The following is a 21,632-nucleotide window of genomic DNA, read 5'->3' as shown; positions in this document are numbered from 1 at the left end:
CCAGCAGCGGGTGAGACACACAAGTCTGGCCAACACAGCTCTGAGAAGTTTGAGATAAGGATAATGTCTGAACATGCTCTGGTCTAGTAGGACGGAGCTGTGTCGTTTTGGTTAAATAATGGCATAAACTGAAATAACACTGGGATTGTGCAAGTCGTTTCATTGGACATGGGAAAGTAATGTAAAATATGTGCAAGATGTTTCAGGAAATAGAGGACAAACTATAGACATGCCAAATACAGCAGTTTGCAGTTTTTGGAGTTGGTTCTTAACAAATTGCTGGGGGAGGTTTCACACCAGGCATGTTTTTGAAAAGGATATAAAGTAAAGGCTCAAAACAGAGGATTTTGCATGATTGCATTTTATAGGCCACTCAAATAGAAATGTCTTGCAGTAATTAAGCCTTGAGTCATAATTCCCCCTTGTTTCCTTCATTTCTAAGAGCAAGCATTGAAAAACTGTATGAATACTGAACTTTTTCTCCCCGAACGTTTGTATTTTTTCCCACACTCGTCTGGGAGAGTTATATGGGATCTCTTTTTCTGTAGCAGGCCTCCAGCTCCACTCAGTCACACCTGGGACTGACCACTCCACTCCATTAGTGTCGGTCACTCTGTCAATCCTATGGGGCCAACTGTGCTAAACTTTTCTGTTGTTGGAGGCAGCTGCGGGCGATCCACTGATTTTCTCACTCTTTATCCTAAATGAAAACCTCACAGCTCAATGCATTTCCAATGAGTTTGTTTTGGAAATGGTCCAAAAGCGCATCACAAAACTCACAGGGTTTTAATAATAAGCTGCAAGTTATTTTAAGGCCTTCATACAGCACTATATTAACTTCTTGCTCTTGTCCTCCATCACTACGTAACTCATTGAAGCCTCATATGGTCAAAGTTATTCTTCTGGAGTATTGGAGTAAACAGTAAATCTTAGGTGTCTTACCTGGCGGGCCCTCTCCAGTGAGGCCAGGTGCGTTTGCAGAGCATCTTGTATCTCTCCAGACAGGGCTCATAGATCTGTCTGAAGGCATAGCCCGCTCTCCTCACCCTCACGTTCTCCATCAAGCCGAGGTAGCGCGCTTGATGACACACCAAAGAGTCGGTGAAAATGTGGGAGGCCTTTTTGTCATTGGGCTTGATGCACCTGCCACACAGAAGAGGACAGTGAGAGGGGAATGTTTGTTGCATCATGAGAAATGAAAACACTTGAAAGTCAGTCAGTCAGAGCCTGGCAAGAATATTACTGGCAACCTTTTCAGAAAATAAGAACATAGCAGAAGCAATTTACCTTTTACCCAAATACAATCTGATTTTTCCCCCTGATATTAGTCAAGATTATTCTGTCAAAGATAGGACTTCTTATGAAACATGGCCTATTAAACAGAAATATGCATGAGATATCATTTTATCTGCATGATAAAGGGCAAGTTTTGTGAGGAATCTGTGCTTGTTCCATGATGATCCCACAACGATTCCAGAACAAAACGTTTTAATTTGGCTAAAACAATTATTATGATACGACCAGTAGTATTATGTTAAAAAGGTTTTGGCTAGTTTCACACAATTCATCAAATCTGAACTCTCCGCAGCCAAGCCAAAGCAAGTTTACACACTAAGTTAACATTATCACCTGATGTAGTTGGGATTTTTGGTCAGCAAGTTCTTCATGAGCGTCCCGACTGAGGCTCTGAACTGGAATCCAGCAGTGGGGGGTCTCTTTAGGTTCACTTTGGCCGGATTACCCTCCGGAAACAGCTGCTTGATGAGGCTGTGGTTGGCCTTGTACATGGCCTGGGACAGATCACGGTACAGCAGGTCGTTGTTCTTGTCCATGAAGCCTTCAACGCGGTACAGCACCTAAAAGAGAAGGAGGAAATGAATAAGACTAACCAGCATTGCTCCGCAGATTTTCAATTTGAAGAGACAAGAAATATCACTGTGGTTCTATCGCTCACTTTATTGCACACTTCTTTTTTTATCCACACCTTTGAGCAAAATGGGAAACATATTGTAGTTAAATCCTTTTTTATTAAGGCCAGGTTCTTCTTTTTCTTTCTTTTTCTCTTTCTTTTTTTTACTTTGTGAGTGGCTTGGTACTCATAAGCAACTTTATCCATAACCTTTTCCATTTTTCCTCTCATGAAGGTGCAATGTCTTATAAAATAGTCTTAAAGGGGCTAGATGCAAGCTAGCCATTTTATACTCACTACTGCCACCTCAGGTCATGCGTGTAACTGCGCCTTCTTTATTAAGCTCGTGCATGACGGCACTTCGGACCCGAATTAACACCTTTTTGAGTGACAGTGCAGGATTTTAGAGGCAGTTGTGGTGAACAGGTCTAAGCTCATTCTACACCTTAGGACATTGTTGAAACATTAAGGGGAGGAAAATACTTTTTACTTTCTACATTTTTAAACCCTGTATAGTCCCTTTAAGTGAAGTGTAAAGAACTCCACTTGCTCACAGTTAATTATGTCATTTCTATACTTTTACTTCGCCGCTTTCCCTGTACCTTGCCAGCGTAGTGTTGGATCCTGAAGCAGTTGTGTGGCAGGCTGTGGTCTGTGAGGAACTTGGAGTTTTTGCTGAGACGGCTCTCGAAGTGCTGATGCTCGGCACACACGGTGTTCAGTTTGTCCAGAAACGTCTCATCTGTCACCGTCCCGGGACGAAGGCACTCTTCATCCAACATCGCCAAGATCCCGTTCTGGTTCTGGTGAAAGAAAAAGGAGACCAAACTAGTACAAAGTAGAACACAGGCGAGAGAATACAAGTGATTATATCCTCCTTTTAGACAGCACTTCGGAAAAATTTATAAATCTAAATTAAATTGATTGCACATAACATTATAAAGGAAATATATTTTAAAAAATGAGTCAGGTGAACACTGTCTATCTATACTATACTATCTATTATACTATCTATAATACAGTACAACAGTGGACTTTTTGCTGAACTGTTTTGCTTGTGTCTTACGTTCTCAATGAGGTCGCAGATAACAGCATTGTTGAAGTATTCAATGTTGGTCCACTCTATGCCCTGCAACAAAAGAGAGAGAAGGTCAGGGTTACAATGAATGTTGTATCTTAACAGCTAACAAAAGAGCAGCTTTAGGCCATTATAATGAAGTGGTACTTGAAAACACTTGTGGATGTTTTACAAGACATTATTAAACCTTAGGTATTATCTTTGAAGACAGTGGGCCTTTGTTTGTTTGCGAGTACAGTGCGTGCCTAAAGCAACTGTGTTTTAAGTTGCAATTTGATATGGTTTTGCTGTGATCTGTAAAAGCTGCCAAAGCGAGCGCACTCCTTGAATGGGGCTTTTTGTCTTAGTAAAACCATGTCTCATCTTCATAGCAACAGACTTTGAATTGATGTTTGGGGGATAACTGTGGTATATTGTAGCAAGATGAATGAAAAACATGCACTCTCTGTGAATTATTTTATGAACATCAAGTTCTGATGTGAGGGTATTCAAGTATTAACAAGTTGGTGGGGTGATAGTGGCTCATCTGATTAGAGCTTTTGTCCATGGATACAAAAGTCAACGATCCAAAACTTAAAATCTACAAAGAAATAATTAAGTCCCATACCCATACATAGTCTTCGCTTTATTTGACAACTTTAAGAGCGGTTTGTTTAATAAATGACAATACATGTCACGTTTGGAGTCAGGGGTACACATAAAGCAGAGCCCATACTGACGGAGGGACCAGTCAAATTCTTGCCTTGTGTCCCGGCCTGTTCCCTGTGTGGGACTGTGGTATTTTCCCATGCAGGGGACTGGACTGGGGCCAGTGCTGGATATCATAGTGTGGTGGTGATGTAGAGAGGGGCGCGGGGGTCAAGGCTTTTGGATACACACACATTGCATAGACTCTCATTCATTTTTCAGAACAGACCCCATCAACACCAGGAACCAGCCAAAGGGGGAACTCGCAGTTTGATGGAAGTTAAGTGTCTGGCAAATAACCACAAGGTTGGTGGTTTACTTCCTGTGATTCATACTCCTGTTGTGTCCTGAGCCAAGACAAGAAACCACAATGAATCCAGTGTACATAGATTGCATGTAACGCAATGGATTGAAGCACTCAGTATGAATGAACGAGTGCCCAATGAATGTAGAAAAATGGGTTTCACTTTACTTCATGGCAGTATTAGGTTTTTTGGGGGGATGGGGGTTAGTTTGGGAGTTGTACCTCGTCTTGATAGGTTTAGAACAGTTGCAAACCACTGGTTTATAGCAATAGTACAAAGACTATAAATTAAAATCTTGGTAATGATGTTGCAAAGTGCATTCATTCATTCTATTGCATGCCATTACTGTGCTGTAAAGTGCACTAAAAATGCTTTAAGTTGTTGAAGACATTGTAAATCTCAGAGGGAAACACGCTCCAAAGAGGAAAACCGAGTCCCCGCATGTAGGACGACTTTGAAAACACACAGAGCTAAAAAGGTCCTGTTTAGGTTTTAGCAGGACTGAGGGACCACTTCCGCCCCTCAAGTCCACAGACGGGACAGAGACGGAGAGCAGAGGCAGGATATAAAGCAAAAGTGACACCGGGTCAAGGGGCAAGAATGTCGATTTTGGGTGAAAAAGGCACAAAAGGTCAAACAGTGAGAGATGTGGTCACGTTACGCTTGGTTTGGCATGATGAGTGGTGAATTTGATTAAGTGGTGACTTAGAAAAGTGTTGATGTACAGATCCACGTGGTAAAAGACTGTGTTAAAGGCTGGTTGGTTTCCCACTGCACAAAATGGCAATTTTACTATTTACTAGTTACAAGGGACTTCCACAATTAATGTTGTTCGGTAAATCAAGTTCTAGAGATTTCATTATAATGACTATTAATAAAAGTGAGAGGGAAAAACCAGCTTACAGAATACTTCACATGAGAATTGGATTTTTTGGAAAGGTCAAAATGGTTGAAGAATAAATTATAAGTGGATTCATGTACAAGTTCTCTGGCCAACATAATCCCAAATATAACATGTCACTCATAATAAGTCTCACACTCTAAAGAAGCTCAAAACTCAAGACTCTTCTGGTTAGGGTTGTTCACAGACTAACATTAGCTAAAACGATATCAAAAAGTGGAGAAAAGAACAGCAGTACAAATTGTTAGCAGCCAGGGCCTTTTTTTGTTTTGCACATTATAGTGTCCAAATGCTTTTATGTGAATGATGACTCTCGTGTCTCACATGTTAAAATCTTCATAGCTTTTTCCATCTCTTACTCCCTGCCTTAACCGAGCACATTTTCTCCAGTTCAGCTTTACCCAAATCTAAAAGTTTCTCGACTGGAGCTTACAGACCATAGACATTAATTGTCACACAAAGTGTTTTTGTCGCGTTTTCTCTTTTTTTTTGCGTTTTCATTGCTTTATTATTGTGTTTTTGTTGCTTTGCTGGCATGTTTTTGTTGCTCTTTTGGTGCTTTTTTGTCCCGTTTTTGTAGGTTTTTTGGTTGTGCTTTTGTTGCTTTTAAATCACTTTTTTTGCCACGTTTTTGTGGCTTTTATGTTGCGTTATTGTTGCTTTAGCAGCACGTTTTTGTCACTCTTTAGTGCCCCTCTTTGTTGTGGCTTTTTCATCACTTTTTAGTTTTGTTTTTGGCGCTTTTTTTTCAATAAGCTTTTAGATTTGGTTGATGCCAAACTGGAGAAAATCCGCTCGGTTCAGGTGGGGGTTATCTTTGCTGTTTCGATGACACAATCCCAAGCTCAACAGACTTTGTTGCTTTTTCCCCCCAATAAAAACAGTGCACTTTGTTATTTTAAACCCACAGATGAATTATTTCTGAGGTCAAATCTTCATCATGCGTGCGGGCTAGTCTTCACCAGCCCAAGACCCACAATGCAAAGCGATTCCCTCGTCCCTCGTACCTCTCTGACGTACTCCTCCTGCTCCTCCCTCAGCGTGAGCTCGATGAAGATCTGCTGCAGTTTCTCGTTGCAGTAGTTAATGATGAACTGCTCGAAGCTGTTGTCCTGGAAACGCCACGAGAGAGAGACGACAATTAGAGATGCAAAACTGGGATTAATGACAAAAGTTTTAAACACAATTAGGCAGACAGATTAGTCACATTGAACTTCATGAATAAGACAACCTTCCCCTTCACCATCGGAGGAATTAAAGTTGAATTATAAACCAGTGAAGAATTAAACTGAACATATTTGTTTTTGTTATAATTTTTTATCTAGTCTACAGAATATAATGCTTTCAGATGGCAACTTAATCAGCATCATTTGTTTGTTATACATTTGTAGTTTAAACTTTTACCAAAACTAAATATATGAGTGTCTATAGAATGTTTACAATGCAATGAGCTTTGCTGCCACTTTTTCGAGTCATGTTTCTGGAGGGTATGGACAAATCTGACAACCATAACTTAATAACACTTCCATTTCCTGTAATTCTCTGGTAATATTGTGTGACCCATTACGGCCACTGAGTTGTTAGGTCCTCGGATGCATAAGCTCGACATTGATGGAGGTTAGAGAAGCGTGTTATAGGTTAGACACTCTCTTACAGTGAAGAACATAGCTGAGGCCGTTCTGCAGATGAGGAAATAGCACAAGGCGCCAAGTTGTTGACGCTAAAGTCGTGCCCTCTATTTCCTTTTACTGAGAAGCCGCTATGTCTTCTTCACTGTGCATAAAACACACACACACACACACACACAGCTGCAAATTGACACGTCTACAGTCGGCTACAGATTCGCAGTGGCAGCACAGACCACGCTGAAATATGATTCGACCAAACTGAACCATCATTAAAAAAAAAAGTTCAGCAGTTTATGGCACATGGTTAATAATAATTTAAGGAAGTAACGAACAGGCTGCAGGCGTATTTATGCTTGATGTTGACTCAGTGACTCCATGGAAAGAGGTTGCGCCATAAAATATGATACAAGTCATATTTTAAATCCAATGGAAGAAGTGCTGGTCATGCTTTTGTTGTGTTGATACAATTTCATAGGCCAAATCTTATGGTTGTTTTATATGTCAACACAACTGTGACCTTAGCGACTACACTATTATGTTGCGTTCATGTGCACCGAGATTGACGACCATGTTCCCACGTATGGGAAAGACATTTTTCGAATTGATTTAGCTTTAAACAGCACTAACCCATGAAGATTTGATGTTTGCCTACTAAAGCTAAACGTTGGTCTATAGAGTCCGTCAAATATCATGTGAATTTGCATAGCATTAATGGAGGGCATTTCTCTTGCAACTATGTTCCTCCTCCTCCGACAGCTCATGGTAAACCCAAAAGCATTGAATGTGCTTTTCTCAACTGGGAAAAACGTTTACAACCATATGAATGCAGAATTATAATAACCGAGGGCATGCTGTTGTCATTCACATGCAATTCATTTCTCTTCATTTATTTAAGTGGGCAGATGCACATCTATGGTTTATACCTGCTGTATGTCACCTTAGCTTTGAAACATCGTGTTTTACACTTTCATTTATACACTTAGTAAGGATAGGGATCTTCTAATTTGCCTGAAGCGCCCTCTGTAGGCAACAGAGGAAATCACGTATGATAAAAGCAAGGTAAAAGCCATCCTTTATAGCAAATGGCATGCATGTGATGGTTGATCTGATATCACCAAGTAATTAAGGCCAATGTAAAGTTGTTTGCCCAGGACAAATGTTACATGTTAATCAGTCTAAGCCTAAACCTAAGCCTAAACTTAAGCCAAAGCCTAACATTGGTCCAGGGCATTTGACATTGCCCCCCGGACTCTTACTTACTTGGTGATATCAGATCCACCTGCATGTGATACTGCTGTGATATGTGCAGTTTAAGTTTTCCTGCTGAAACCTTCATCTTATAAACTTCAGGGACTTAGACCAGGTGCACCAAGATATTAGCGCACGTATGGGCAAACTTTTGGTGCGACGGCCACATTGGGTTCTTGACCTTGGTATGAGAGCCGGACCAGTTGCCAATAGAAGTGTTTAAAATAATTAAGTTGTTCTCCGATAGACTGCAATCGAGTAAACTCATTCAAAAAGAGTTAAGTTTTATCTTTCTTAATGTCTGAGAAACACTAGTGGTTTTCACCATTTTAAACCAGTGCATATCGGACTTCATTTTGTTTTGCAGGCCAGATTCAAAGGCTAGGTGGGTCTTAGTTTGCCCACTTCTGTAGTATAGAATGTTAGGGAAAAAAATACTTGTATACATTGTAATTTTTTATGCAACGTTATTTTAAAAGACACACTGGAGCATCAGCATTTCAGAAGAGACTGAAATATCAAAAGCATTTCAGACCATGTTGATGCTGAAACTACAAAATTTGCAAGTTGTATACATAATAAAACATGTATACAGGAGATTTTGCAGTTAGTATGAAATTGGGGTGCATTTACTTTAGTCAAGGGACACTTTTCACCATAGACTTAAGACACACATTTTATTCACGATAGACGCACTGTTATGACTGATTATCGCACCTGTTCGTGTATTTTGTTCCCTAGCAACACAACCAAATATGATGCAAAGCGATACTAAGACTGTGTGGTTTACAGCATGGAACCAAATTAGCAAAACGCATTAGGACTAACATCAGGTAATTTAATATCAAAATGCAAATGCCTTCAGCTGAGACATGAAAAAGCCTCGACACACTGCACTTCTGGATTTTAGCGGTAAAAAGGTTATAGAAACAACACACTATAGCTATATTACTAACAGATCAAAATAATAATACACCATCTACAATAGGAACTTGATAAAACAGTGCCAAGGATTTCTAGATAAAGTGGTTATGCTGCACACCAGGAACCCTTCTAAAAGTACTGAATTATGCAGCAGAATTAAGAGCAAAGCATGCGCGGTAGCACTGCAAACAGACTGGGACAGGTCTTACTTACTCTATCCTGATGATTGAGACAAAACAACAGTGACAAAACAGCAAGGACTTGAGAGTGAGTGAGGTGAACGAGCAGCATGACAACAATACTTAAGTGCAGGAAGGGGAATGGAGTGAGGACAACAAGCAAAGGGGTATCATCACTTTGGTATTATATCATTGCAAAAAAACGTTAGATATAGTGAACAAATTAGGCATAATATTATGACCAATGAAATGGAAAAGATAATTTCTTACTGCATGTCGATAGCGCACGTTTTTCAATCTCTTTGGTTGAACAGATATCCATTCAAATGCCACCCATTAAATCATTACCAAATGAAACTGAGAGAAAAGTTTGGTGCAAGTAACTCCAGCTCTTAGAAGTTGTATTTTTGCTTTAATTTAAATGCTGCCGTTTTAATATTGTTAAAAAAAAAAAAAAAGAGGGAGATTTACACAGGGTTTGCATCTGATGATGACCGCTGACACATTTACTGTATAAGCAGTCCAGTATAGATAGTCGAGGGGGCGGAGCTCCAGCCTCATCAGCCATAAAGCAGACTCAAAGCAGTACTAAGCAACTCAGGCCCCTAGAGGCCATAAGCACAACTGCAGGTGTCGTAGCATGCTGCGTTTTTTTACTCATTAATTGTCCGTGAGAGTAAATACTACGCTGACAGAAAAGACAAAGGGGGAGAGGAATATTGTACATCCAATTACACAATGGAGATCATTTTTTTCACTTAAACTTGGCTGTAAATGGTTTAAGTCAGGGGTGTCCAAACTTTTTTCATGGGGGGCCACATATTGGAGCGTACACGGGGTAAAGGGCCATGGGTCGGTGGTTAGTTCCACGAAACCTTTGACTAGCAGAGGTTTAAATTGTGCCTCATGCCTTTATTTATGCTTAAAACCTTAATGCCAGCTCTGTCTCACAATAAAATGCTAGTTGTTAGGTTAGAACTGTGTAGAATTATTACATATTAAATAAAAAGGACCATCTCTGATGATGTGAACCGATTCAGCAAGAAGCCCGAGGGCCACCAAAAATTGCTCTGAGCACTTTGGACACCCCTGGTTTAGGTGGTGCAAGCCCGCAGTTAGCTTTGCCCGTTAGCCTGTTAGCTTCTTCTTCATGTTTCAATTAGTGTGTATTGGGGCCTCCGACCTAGGCAGCAAAGACGCCCCAATCATCCCATCAAAACTTGTATTACCCCCAGAGGGACTACGAAAAGATTTATTAAGGTAAACAAGTTACTTAGTACTGCTTTAAAGCGTTAGGACCAAAGTGCCACTGGCCGTGCTGAGGGAAATCTCCTGAATGTCCCAACGGCCACTCTGCCTCTGCTTAGCACACAAACTTTACTCATAACTTTACTGGGAGTGGGGCATTGTGATGCTTTGCTTTGACTATAGGTAGCCAAACATCAGGCTCTATTCCAAATGCTTCCTTCTGATAACCAACTGCATTGCTGGAGTGCTGGCGGGTGGTCATAATGTTATGCCTGATAATCGGTTTTCATAATCACAAAAATAGCCAGTTCGAAAGCCTTACCTCAAATATCTCAAAGCCATAGATGTCGAGAACACCCATGACCTTGTGTCTGGTTTTGGCCTGTGCCTGAAGGGAGAGGAAATAGAGGGATTATCATGCATTAGCGGTGCTGTCAAAGAAAAATAATTGCGGATATCATTTGGAAAAGTAGAAAAGTCATGCCGTGACTTACTTTAATGCTTTCATTGATCCTCGTGACCAGCCAACTAAAGAGGCGACTGTAGAGATTTTTGGCAAGGGCATCGCGGGCGTAGTAAGCCTGGAAATGTGCAACTGAATATTAATAGATGTGCAGCCTACAGAAGAAAATACAGCTCAAGTTTATTTTAAAAATGCTCTGATTCCCTTCAAATTATTACTTTCCATGATGTAGTCAGCCATAATTAAATTTAAACTGACAGATAATGACAGTCTGGCCAGTCTTCTAAATTAACTTTCTATTTTATGAAAAGAAATTAGGCTGGTCCTTGTGGATTTGACTTGGAATCTAAAATGCACCATCAATAAACATATAATGAAAGATGCACATTTAAAGCAAGTGGACATACAGATACAATCTTTAATTCTCTAAAAACTTATATAAACTTTAATCATTTCAGTATATTAAAAATCCTTCCAAAAAGAACTGCATTATGAGAAAGATGCATGACCTATGAAATTGATTAGGTCAGGAGCTCTCAAAATGTGGCATGCACTTCCTAATGATGCTTACATCTTCCTGGACGAATGAGACCCTGCACAAACATCCTGTCTGCCTGAAATGCTTTAACCTCTTAACCAAGCACACTTTACCCAGTTTGGCTTTACCCAAATCTAAAAGCTTCTTGAAAAAAAAGTGTTGAAATAGCGTCAAAAACGAGGATGGAAACGGAACAAAAATGTGACCAAAAAAAGCAATAAAAGAGCAACAAAACGTGCAGGAAAAGCACTAATAACGAAATAAGAAAGTGACCAAAAAACACAACAAAAAGTAACAAAAGAGCAACACAAAAGCGACATAAAAAGACAAAAACGCTTAAAAAAATGTGACAAAACAGCTTTCTTTCAAATGAGGCAATACACTATAGCTCTCCAATCCAGAAGCTTTTAGATTTGAGTAAAGCTGAACTTGGTTAAGGTGGGGGGGTAAAGAGGTTAAATAGAAGACATATTTACGATTGGGCTTTCACAGGTTTAGTCTAGTTTGTAGGTCCATTTCAGCCCAGTTTTAGCTAAGTTTAGATTGAACATGGTGTAAATCTAGCTCAATCCGAGTCGTAGGACGCTAGATAAGTTTCTAATTATTGTGTAGAAAGGCCCAACCAGGGACATGAGCTGCAAATTAGCACTAGCTAAAAGCTCTATATGTATCACATCAGCTGCAAACCTTTATGGAAACTATGATGATTGCATCCTCCCTAACAAATCAATAAATAAATATGAGGGGACTTAGGTGAAATTATTTTATTATTTATTTGACCTTTATTTACCCAGGACAGTCCCCCTGAGATTAAGAATCTCATTTCCAGGGGAGTGCTGGCACCAGAGGGGAACCTATTGTACATATTTTTAGTGGTAGGGGGAACAAAACCTACGCAGAGATGAGGAAAAAATGCAGACTCCACAAAGAAAGTCCCCCATTCGGCCGGGGATTGAACCCGGGACTTGCTGTGAGGCACGAGCCTGCCTAACCGCTGCGTGACCGTGCCACCACATTGACCCCTCTCAGTTAATATTATGCTTTTTAAGGACAAAGGGAAATCTTAATAAACACATTTTCCCACACAAAAAGACATTATATGCGAGATCAAAACAAACCCTAGGCCACTCTCTCACAATAAGCGAGTCAGAAAGCACTAACCTCCTAACCTACATTTTATTTCCAAGAGGAACACAGCTCATGCATTATACAGAGAGATTTTCATGCAGCTCTGACATGGATTTAAGTCGGCGGCCACTGGACCCAGCCAAGGGGAAGCAATGGCCCTTTATCGTCCATGCACTCAAGTCTCTATGCCTGGATGTGTGGGTGAGTGGTGTCAATGCAAGGGTCCTCTTGTCGTAGTATAAGGCTTCATACTGACCTGGGACACGTTCAAAGTAGTGGAAACTTTCTCCATCTTGGCCTCCACTGTGCGGTAGCTGAATGCTCTTTCCAGAACCGACTGCTCAATCCCCAGCAGCTCGCACATTTCCTTCAAATCTGTAAAAAAAAAAAAAAAAAATTAGAAAATGTCACAACCTTTTCTTTAATAATCGTTATTGCAATGCTGTTGACGACTTTTCCTGTTTTTCTCCTCTCATATCATGCAGCCTCAACATACTACTTTTAACGTGTTACTAAATTTGCCACAGTGAATCTGTTGGTTGCTATTCTACAGCATATCAATGAACTGACGCAGCTGTCATTGAAACAACGAGCAATAAAAGGCATTTGATTTCGGTATAATGGGGAAAAACGCAGGTGTGTCTATTTGCATGGGACAGACCATTGCTTCTGTTAAAGCAGGAAATATGGAAACATGCGATTTGCTTAAAGAGAACAGCTGTGGGAGCGTTAGAGCAAACAACACTTGTCAAACAAATCATAAAATCAAATGCGTTGGCAGAAAAAAAAGAAAAAGACAATGGAGGGTAGTACTATAGTCACCGCCAACAGGGGGCAGCAGTCCACCCATGTCCATCTGACCATTACCTTGTTATGGAACTGAACTATAGATTGAAGCTGAATTACCAAACGCTCCAAATAAAAAATCCCTGACTCTTTTCTCTCTGTGACCCCTACATGACAAACAACATAGCTAACCACTGCACCACAAAACAAAATGTTTTTTTAAAGGTGCATTATGCAACTTTTTATTTGAAATAAAAAAGTTGATATTTGTGCATATTTGCGTATTTGACCTTGTAGTGACCCAGCGGCTGTATGAGCGGTCAGCATGGCGCTTTTACTTTCCATAACACTGATCTCTCAGGACGCTCCAGGATCGATTATTTTTGGGGGTTTCTGGTGAGAGGCTTCGTCAGCTGTGAAAACCTTCTAAACAATTTATCCTGGAGCGTCCTAGAGACAGCTGTGGTAGAAAGTAAAGGCGCCATGCTGACCTTTTTTTTTCCATATAATGCATAATGCAACTTTAAAGGGTCTATACAGAGTTTACAAATGTTAAAACTATATATCTATTTTTATCCCCCTATGTGACACCCTCGTGTAAGCCCTATCCTCTCCTTTACCTGTGGGCGGGGTGATGCGTACTCCATGCGCGCACGCTCCTGCTCGTACTCTACTACAAATCATGTTTGTCAGCAGGCTGTATGAGTGGAGGTGATTGGCTGCAGCTGAGGCCGCGACCCTTTAAGGACGGCGGAGGTGGAGTGGCCGGTCTCTTCCTCCTCGCCCAGGATGCTGGGCCACGCCAGCCATGCCGCCCGTTCATGATTTTATTTGTTAATCCCTACAATAAACGCAACAACCCGTGGGGTGTAAACTCGTATTCTGCGTCCTGCCCCATTCTTTGTTGCGGCTCACGAGCCGGGTCGTAACACCCTACATTTTCCAGCAATGTCCTAATGTATAGAATGAGCCCAGACCTGTTCACCACAACTGCCTCTAAAATCCTGCACTGTCACTCAAAAAGTTGTTACTTCGGGCTCGAAATGCTGCCAAACACGAGCTTAATATAGAAACTGCAGTTCCGCGTAAGACCTGAGGTGGCAGTAGTGAACATAAAATAATTTTGGCCATCATTTTTCAGAAACCCTGGCACTTTGTGGGGACCAATTTGGAGTCCCGACAGCAAAGTTGGGAGCTAATGAATTAACCCAAGAGTGAATTAACCCGCTATTTTAAAGAGTACTTGTAATAATACCTATGCTATCCTTGCTCATATGTTACTCATAAAGTTATGGCTAGTGTTTTTATGCTAATGTGAATTAATCTAAGGGTTGAACGGACCGTTTTTGTCCTTGATGCGGCTCTCATCGGTGCCGTTGCAGCGAGACTCAGGTTTAAACTCGATATTTCCCAGTTTCAGGACAGCGGCCACCAGCTCCAGAACCGACTGCATCTCGTCCTCCATGAAGCCCACGATCTGCATGGCATTCTGGGAAGAATAAAAACATAAGGAATAAAAAAACATGGTACACTTTTACTCAAGCGCCGATAGAAAGAGGTGGTCCGTTTTGTTTAAACATCAACAAATAAATAGGCGAGAGCGAGCCCGATTCATTTGCACTTTCTGCACTCAAAATCTACAGAGGCATTTATATCCCACTAATTATTTAAGGAAATTCCGTGTCACAGTGGCTTGGGGACACGGTGCCATGCCAAAACGGCCATTGTAAAGGGGAAATGTCCTCTTGTTCAGTTTTTCCGGAGTGAGACATGCAGCTGTATTGGTGAATAGTTTACAAACCCGACAGGGGATGAGAAGAGAAACAGGAAGTGGAGTTTATTGGGAAGAAAAATCCAGGAAATAGATAACAGGATTACTAAAAATTGCGTGAATAAAATGAAATACTCCAACAGGTATCTCTTTGAGGGATCAGAAAAACACTGAAAGCATGCTATGTCTCCTTAAAAGTTGGATTCAAGCATGAACAATTTGCCTCTGCAACTACGTATAACTGGCCTCTGCCCTTCATCTGAATTCATCATTTAACTGTACAACGTCAAAGCAGCCTAATGGGGGAGAGGGTCATGTGACAGTGAGTTGTGTCTGCTCTGTCTCTTTCAGACACCACATGCTTTTCTTTACGGCGTCAGGGAGGACGCTCAGAGCACGTGGAGACAAAAAGGCCTTGTATGAAGAGCAGGGGGATATTGTAAAGAGAGGAAGCCGCTGCCTTTTCTCAAGTGGTTTTTCCCCAAAGACGAACACTGACTGAAAGTCTCGTATTTGGGGCTACCATATGTATAAAGCAGATGTATCATTATTGCAAAGTTAGCACGTATGCAATATCTAAAACTACATATCGTATGGTCCGAATTTGACTAATATCTATAGTCAGAGTCATCATTCATGTTCTGAACGGTTCTGGAAAAATACTCTATAGTGATTTTTCTGACAGCTGACAGCTACCCGATTTGGTATGTGATGTACGTTTTAAAATCACCCCTCAGTTTCAGCAAAAGAAAAAGCAGATGAGGATGAGTGAATCAATGATCTAAAAATTGTGAGGGCACAGACCAGTGCTCTTCAAGGACAGGGCTAGGAGACATGGAAATAACAATGGCATTGATTTAGCAAGTTAATGCCATTGTTATTTCCTCACCCTTAGGTTTATAGTTGACATTTTAACAAATCTGCTTAACATTTGACATTTTGATAATATAATTCACAAACAAAAAATGATTGTGCATCTCCTCTTTACCTTGTATTAATTCATTGCTAAAACGGACATTTGTTTAATTGTCTCTTGTAATCCAGTTGAGGACTTAAAATAGTTAAAAGGTGCACTATGCAACTTTCCTGCAAAAAGAAAAAAAAAATAAAGAAAATCATATTAGTGCATATTTGACCTTTCAGTGACCCCTTTACTTTCCATCCCGGTGGCTCCTGATGCTTCGGGATCAATTTCATTTCTGGTTTTCGGAATGCAATGCATAATGTAACCATGGATACAGTTCAATCAGCAGTGAAAACCTAAAAACCCTTGATCACGGGGCGTCCTACAGGCGCTGTATGCTGACCACCCAGGCATTAGCTTGGTCACTGAAAGGTCAACTATATTTATAACTTTGTTTTTATATAAAAGTTGCATAGTGCACAAATATGAAAACACACTTGTTCTCGATGTGGGAATGTTTTATGGATTTGTGTGTTATATTTCAAACAATGAATTCCAGAAAATGCAAATTGAAAATTAGAAATGAATATTCAAAATTGTGTAAAAGAATGAATGAAAGTGCAGGTATGTGTTGGATGTAAAAAAGCTCAAAAAAGTTGATCCAGCATGATATGTCCCCCTTTGTTGTGACGGTCCCAAACCTATTTTCTCATATTTTGCAGCCCCTTTCCCAGTTTAATGAATTCACATGTGTGTGTTTGGGCTCATTTACCTCACTTCCTGTTCCCTGGTTTTGTAAACAGGTGTCAGGGAGTCTGTTTTCATAATAACAGGAGTGCGTTGTGAGATAAAGAGGAAATTAAAGTGACTGTGGCCCATGCATGGATTTAGATAAACCCAGCGAACACAGCAGGCGCTAACAGCTAAGCTCTCCCTCTGTGTGTGTGTGCGTGTCTGTAATGAGATTTGACTTTCTAACACACTGTCCGGGGTTTAGCACGTCCAGCTAAAACGATTTACTTAAACAATATGGAGAATGCAGGTTAGCGGAACGGAAATGCTTTAAAATAAATATGCACATAGGTTTGGGGCAAATCTTCTGAGCTGCACTCACCAGATAAAGACAATGGTGTACAAAAATGTACTTCTGAAGGACAGGGATACTTTTCCAAATTAAAATGAGTCAGACACAAGTTTTTTTTTCCTTTTTTAACTGCAAACTGGCTCAGTAACTGCTTTACTGCGCCACTGCTTTAATGTAATTTTATCAGAGATTTGATAGAATGCCCCACCTCCGGGACCGTCGGACGGGGGGTAAAGCTTACCCAGTGCCCAGGGTCAAGAGCAGGGTGTGGCAACTCAAAAATGCTGTCATAAAAAAAGCGATTTACATTGCATTTTCTAAATGTGCCTATTATTACTAAACACAGCCTGGTCAAAATACAAGATATAATTTTGCATAAACGAATGTTGGATATTGGATATGTTTGATATTTCAGGGCCCTGACACTCCTTTAAAAATGTGTCAAATGGTTCAGTCCCACGCGATTCAACTCAATAATTACCATATTTTCCAGACTTTAAGTCGCTCCGGAGTATAAGACGTAACTGCACTGTTGACAAGCCTCTCCCGGCAGCACGTTGTTGAAGCACCCATTTGTGAACTCGTTCCTCTAGCTATGGCCATCTAGCTTTTAGCTTGCAAATAGCTTTTTTGTTTTCTTTATTGCAGAAAGAGTAACCTCCGCTTTTCGCCAGCCCCTCACAAGTTTCTCGCTGACTCCAAACTTTCTTTCTGCTGCTGGATTACCGTTTTTTTTAATCTTCAGTGGCACAGGAGTAGCAGATACTGATACACAAGCCTAGAGCGGCCTCTAGCGGCTGTCAATGTGAAAACAACAAACATTGTGGGATCATATATGTTGATATATAAGTCGCACCAGAGTATAAGTTGCACCCCAAGCCAACCTATGAAAAAAGTGTGATTTATAGTCCGGAAAATACAGTACACTGAATTTGATCCTACTCCAGAAGCTGAAGGCAAAGATAAGAATGTGTTGCTATGCCCCAACCCACTCAGAAGGATGAGGGGGTCATTTGCAAGTTCAAATCAAAGGTTCTTATAATTTAACATAACACCTTCACAAATATGTGGAATTGCTGCAAGCCCACAACTTACGAGACTTTGGAACGACCTGCCTGAGGAGACGAGGCTTGCACCACATCCATTTCCAAGTTCATATCAAAACAAATGTATGATAAACTCACCCGGACAGTCCTGAAGTTGGCTGCGTCGTCCAGGCCATTGACCGCTGCAGAGTCCAGGCTCAGATAGTTGTATTTACTGAAGTCCCTCTCCAACTTGAGCTTCTCTGTGACACAAAAAACACACATGTGGTAACCATTTCGTCCCAATTTGCCACAATTTAGGCGTCGTTGACTTTACATGCCGCAGTGCCAGCGTGGGACTACACTTTTACCTCAAATTCCTCCCCGATTACAAAAAAAAACAACCTTGAACATTTCTTTTTAGATCCAAGCCACTCTGTGCAAATAGCAGCCTTGTTTTAAATTGAGATACAAATTTGCGTAACCTTGGAGGGCCTCGTCACTCCTAACCATTTCACTATATGTAGTCATAAAGCTTTAAAGCCTTTGAACATTATTGCGGTAGATCAAATAGCCCCCTTTAAAAGCCCTCGATCTGGTAGCAACAGAAATCCATTCCTCTCGCGGGGGCATGTGTCAAGTTTCATTAGCGCTAGCATTAACGACAACTGAATCAAGCTCGTCTAATGTATGCAATGGAGTCAATGAGCACAACAAGGGAATCTAAGGGGGGAAGCATAGGTGACATTACGGTAACTTTACAGCTGGAGCAGCAAAATGATCAGCAAAAACCCAACATTTCTGAACTGGTCTGCACTTAACTTTACAGCACAATAATAATACGGCAATGGGATTGAAATAGCCTGGTGACTAAAAACAACATTTTGCAGGACTGTCTTATTATTACAAAGAAAACTCTCACTTGGCAAGGGTTTAGGGCTAGGGTTAGTATTAGTGTCACTGTTACCAGACAATTTCCATTCTATTTCAATGCTATAACAGTGCTACAGTAAGGAGACACATTAATTGAACTGAGAGTTTAACGCCATAACAAACCACTGCATGAACAAATTATGAAATGATAAGAGTTGAACGGAACAGTTTTGGAAGGAATTGTTTTTGACATTCAGAGCATGTTTGTTGAGGCTCAGTCTACTCAGATATGGAGTTACATGTTCAGAATAATTACAGTCTTTGTCAAATAAACTGCAATTTCAACTTGATTGCACGTAATTGCACCTGTAAACAAGAGACGTGACTGATCAATAAATCAAAATTAACTGAGGCGATTGCTGTAATAAAGCAAGTAAAAGTCTTGTATGTTTATTTTTAATAACTCAACTAAATGGTGTACATGGTGTATGTGGTGCGCAGCAAACACATGGGGCCAGTTGAGCCGCCTGGTCCTTTGTTCTGGCCCGTGTTTTTGAAGCAGGAAGAATGGCTCACTAATGCATGAGACATGTGCTCGTGCAGCTGCAGGAAAGGCCAGTGTACGAACAGTGCAGATAACACTCAGGAGAGGGATCAGGACAAAGAATGGCATGCTGAATGAGAGCAATTTCATATTGAAAAACGACATTGTTTTTCATAGGACAATTATATGGAAAAACTGATTCCTGCAAAACTTCAATGAAGGTTCTTGAGTCATCTTCTGTACTCTGTCCACCGAGTACAGACTAAAAATGACCTTTTTTAATTTGTAAGTTAAAGCAGTAGAAAGTAACTCATATCCCTAGAGGCCATAAGCGCCACTGCAGGTGTCGTAGCATGTTGCGTTTTTTTACTCATTAATTGTCCAAGAGAGTAAATTCTACAGTGACAGAAAAGCCAAAGGGAGAGAGGGATATTGCACATCCTATAGAGATAACATTTTTTTCACTCACACTTGGCTGTAAATACTGTTTAAGTGGCGCTAGCCCACAGTTAGCTTTGCCCATTAGCCTGCTAGCCTCTTCTCGTGATTCCATTAGTGTGTATTGGGGTCTCCGACCTGGTGCAAGAAAGTTGCAAGTGTGGTTTTCTGGCCAGAGACACCAGGGGGAGATGAAAGACCCCCCAATCATCCCATCAACACTTGTATTACCCCCAGGGTACTACGGAAAAGATTTATTAATGGCACCAGTGATTTTAGGATATGATTATGCCATTGTAGGTTCTAGCAATATGGATATTTAGTCTTGCAATATTGCAATAATATTTGGGTATTATATAGTGCAGATTAATATTTCATAAAAGTGCCCAAAATGAGATAAACAATAGTAATGTAATGTGCTTTCTTTTGTGTTGGTAAAGTTCCATTCAGTGAATTCAAAACATTATTTAGAAGAACAATGAAGAATGAAATAATACAGCGGAAAATAGACTGAAGTAGAAATGGATGAATGGCTTGATGTTCAAATGCTTTTGCATCGTCTTACTGAGTGTGTCGTCAGAGGCTCCAGACAGAAGCTGGTAGAAAATGTGGAAGTTCCTCTCCCCTCTGGGCTGCTTCACAACACGTGACTTCTCCAGCAAATCTAATAAAAGAAAATAAACAGAATACACAAACAGTATTAATTAAATGTACAGTATTATATAACATGCACAATAACACGTATTACAAAAAGCACTGGGGAAATTCAAGAGCCAAAGCATGGGGCTGTGCAGCCGATGGTAAATGCTCTATCGATTGAAACAAGAATCCCATAAACCACAGTGAGGTAGGTGCTATAAATACGCTGAAGTGCCTAAAGATGCGATCTCACTGGCACAACAGTAAAGAATCGTTTTAATAAAAGCCATTTTTGTTACTAAAGCATGTTCACAAAATGGAAGGTTGTCCTAATCAAACTTTGCTGGATAACCCACTTTATGTTGCTAATATATAATATTAATTAATTAAACCTACATGTTTGGAGGAGTTTCCAAAGTGACCAGGCCAGTGTTCATCATTTGTGTAAATATAGATACAGTAGGAAGGACACAGGAGCTATAAAACAGCAGGATCTCAGACGTCAGCCCTTTCTTCTGGGCAGCTGACCAAGACCAATATCCCAGCGATTAAAAGAGTGGCCATTTGTTTACCACATTAGGGTAAGTACTAACATTTAATGAAAGACCGACTCCTACTGCTGCAGTCCATATCCACAAAGCCGCACACGTCCTTTTTTAAAGAATGTTGAATTGTTTTTGAAATATAAATGATTGAATGACTAGTAAATATAAAGGCAACTTTGCTTTCGAGGCCTTGTTAGGTTTTTGTCAGCCCCCCACCTCATGGATGATAACAGAGACATCCTTTTGCAGTTCATCTATAACCGCCCAAGAGCTGCAAGAAGTAGAGGAGACAAACAGAGACTTGTCCCGTCAGGTTTAGCACAGGTCCAGAAGCACCCGCCGGCCCTTCGTCCCGTAAGTGGCCCCCGGAACATCAATAATAAAACAACTGTGACTTTTATTCATTTAACCCGATGAAGGAAAGTGACGGAGGACAGCGGTCAAGAGGCGGGGGCACTGAAAGATTTACGAGGGCGTCTCGGAGCACGAGGACATGTTTGGGAAGACACCTGAGGTAGACGTGATTATTAAAACATGCCTGTATTAGAAACATGAATAAGCATAAACCAAAAAGGAAGCATGTAAAGAGAAGTTTCAAAAAGTTAAAACGTTATATATACATTGTATTTTTTCCTGTTGTCTTGCAATCAATGAGAAATGGGTGGTTTCACTGGTCATATGCACTTTAAAGTTCATCATGGGGTTACATTCCATACATAATTAAACAGTATTGAGGACTTGTCTTTATACGTCTGGCAAATCCATTTAGTCACAACTTCCCCCTTTT

At 40.6% G+C, this 21,632-nt stretch overlaps 1 protein-coding gene across 2 annotated transcripts in view; it reads right to left on the bottom strand.

The window, feature by feature from the left end:
* myo1b (myosin IB) overlaps positions 1–21,632 on the bottom strand; it is an 89,328-nt gene that overhangs the window by 17,522 nt on the left and 50,174 nt on the right. For both annotated transcript variants that reach the window (XM_079563382.1, XM_079563381.1), the window contains exons 8-18: positions 20,227–20,325; positions 17,966–18,069; positions 14,364–14,511; positions 12,493–12,611; positions 10,602–10,688; positions 10,430–10,495; positions 5,888–5,992; positions 2,976–3,038; positions 2,512–2,712; positions 1,630–1,856; positions 943–1,143 (exon numbers count right to left, since the gene is read on the bottom strand). In XM_079563382.1, the coding sequence (XP_079419508.1) occupies positions 943–1,143; positions 1,630–1,856; positions 2,512–2,712; positions 2,976–3,038; positions 5,888–5,992; positions 10,430–10,495; positions 10,602–10,688; positions 12,493–12,611; positions 14,364–14,511; positions 17,966–18,069; positions 20,227–20,325 (1,420 nt within the window). The remainder of the gene's footprint in view (positions 1–942; positions 1,144–1,629; positions 1,857–2,511; positions 2,713–2,975; positions 3,039–5,887; positions 5,993–10,429; positions 10,496–10,601; positions 10,689–12,492; positions 12,612–14,363; positions 14,512–17,965; positions 18,070–20,226; positions 20,326–21,632) is intronic.

The sequence above is a fragment of the Gobius niger genome, assembly GCF_951799975.1.
Source record: "Gobius niger genome assembly, chromosome: 9".
Lineage (NCBI taxonomy): Eukaryota > Metazoa > Chordata > Actinopteri > Gobiiformes > Gobiidae > Gobius > Gobius niger.
The sequence above is the reverse complement of the archived record's forward strand: the minus strand, read 5'-3'. Positions and strand labels throughout refer to the sequence as shown.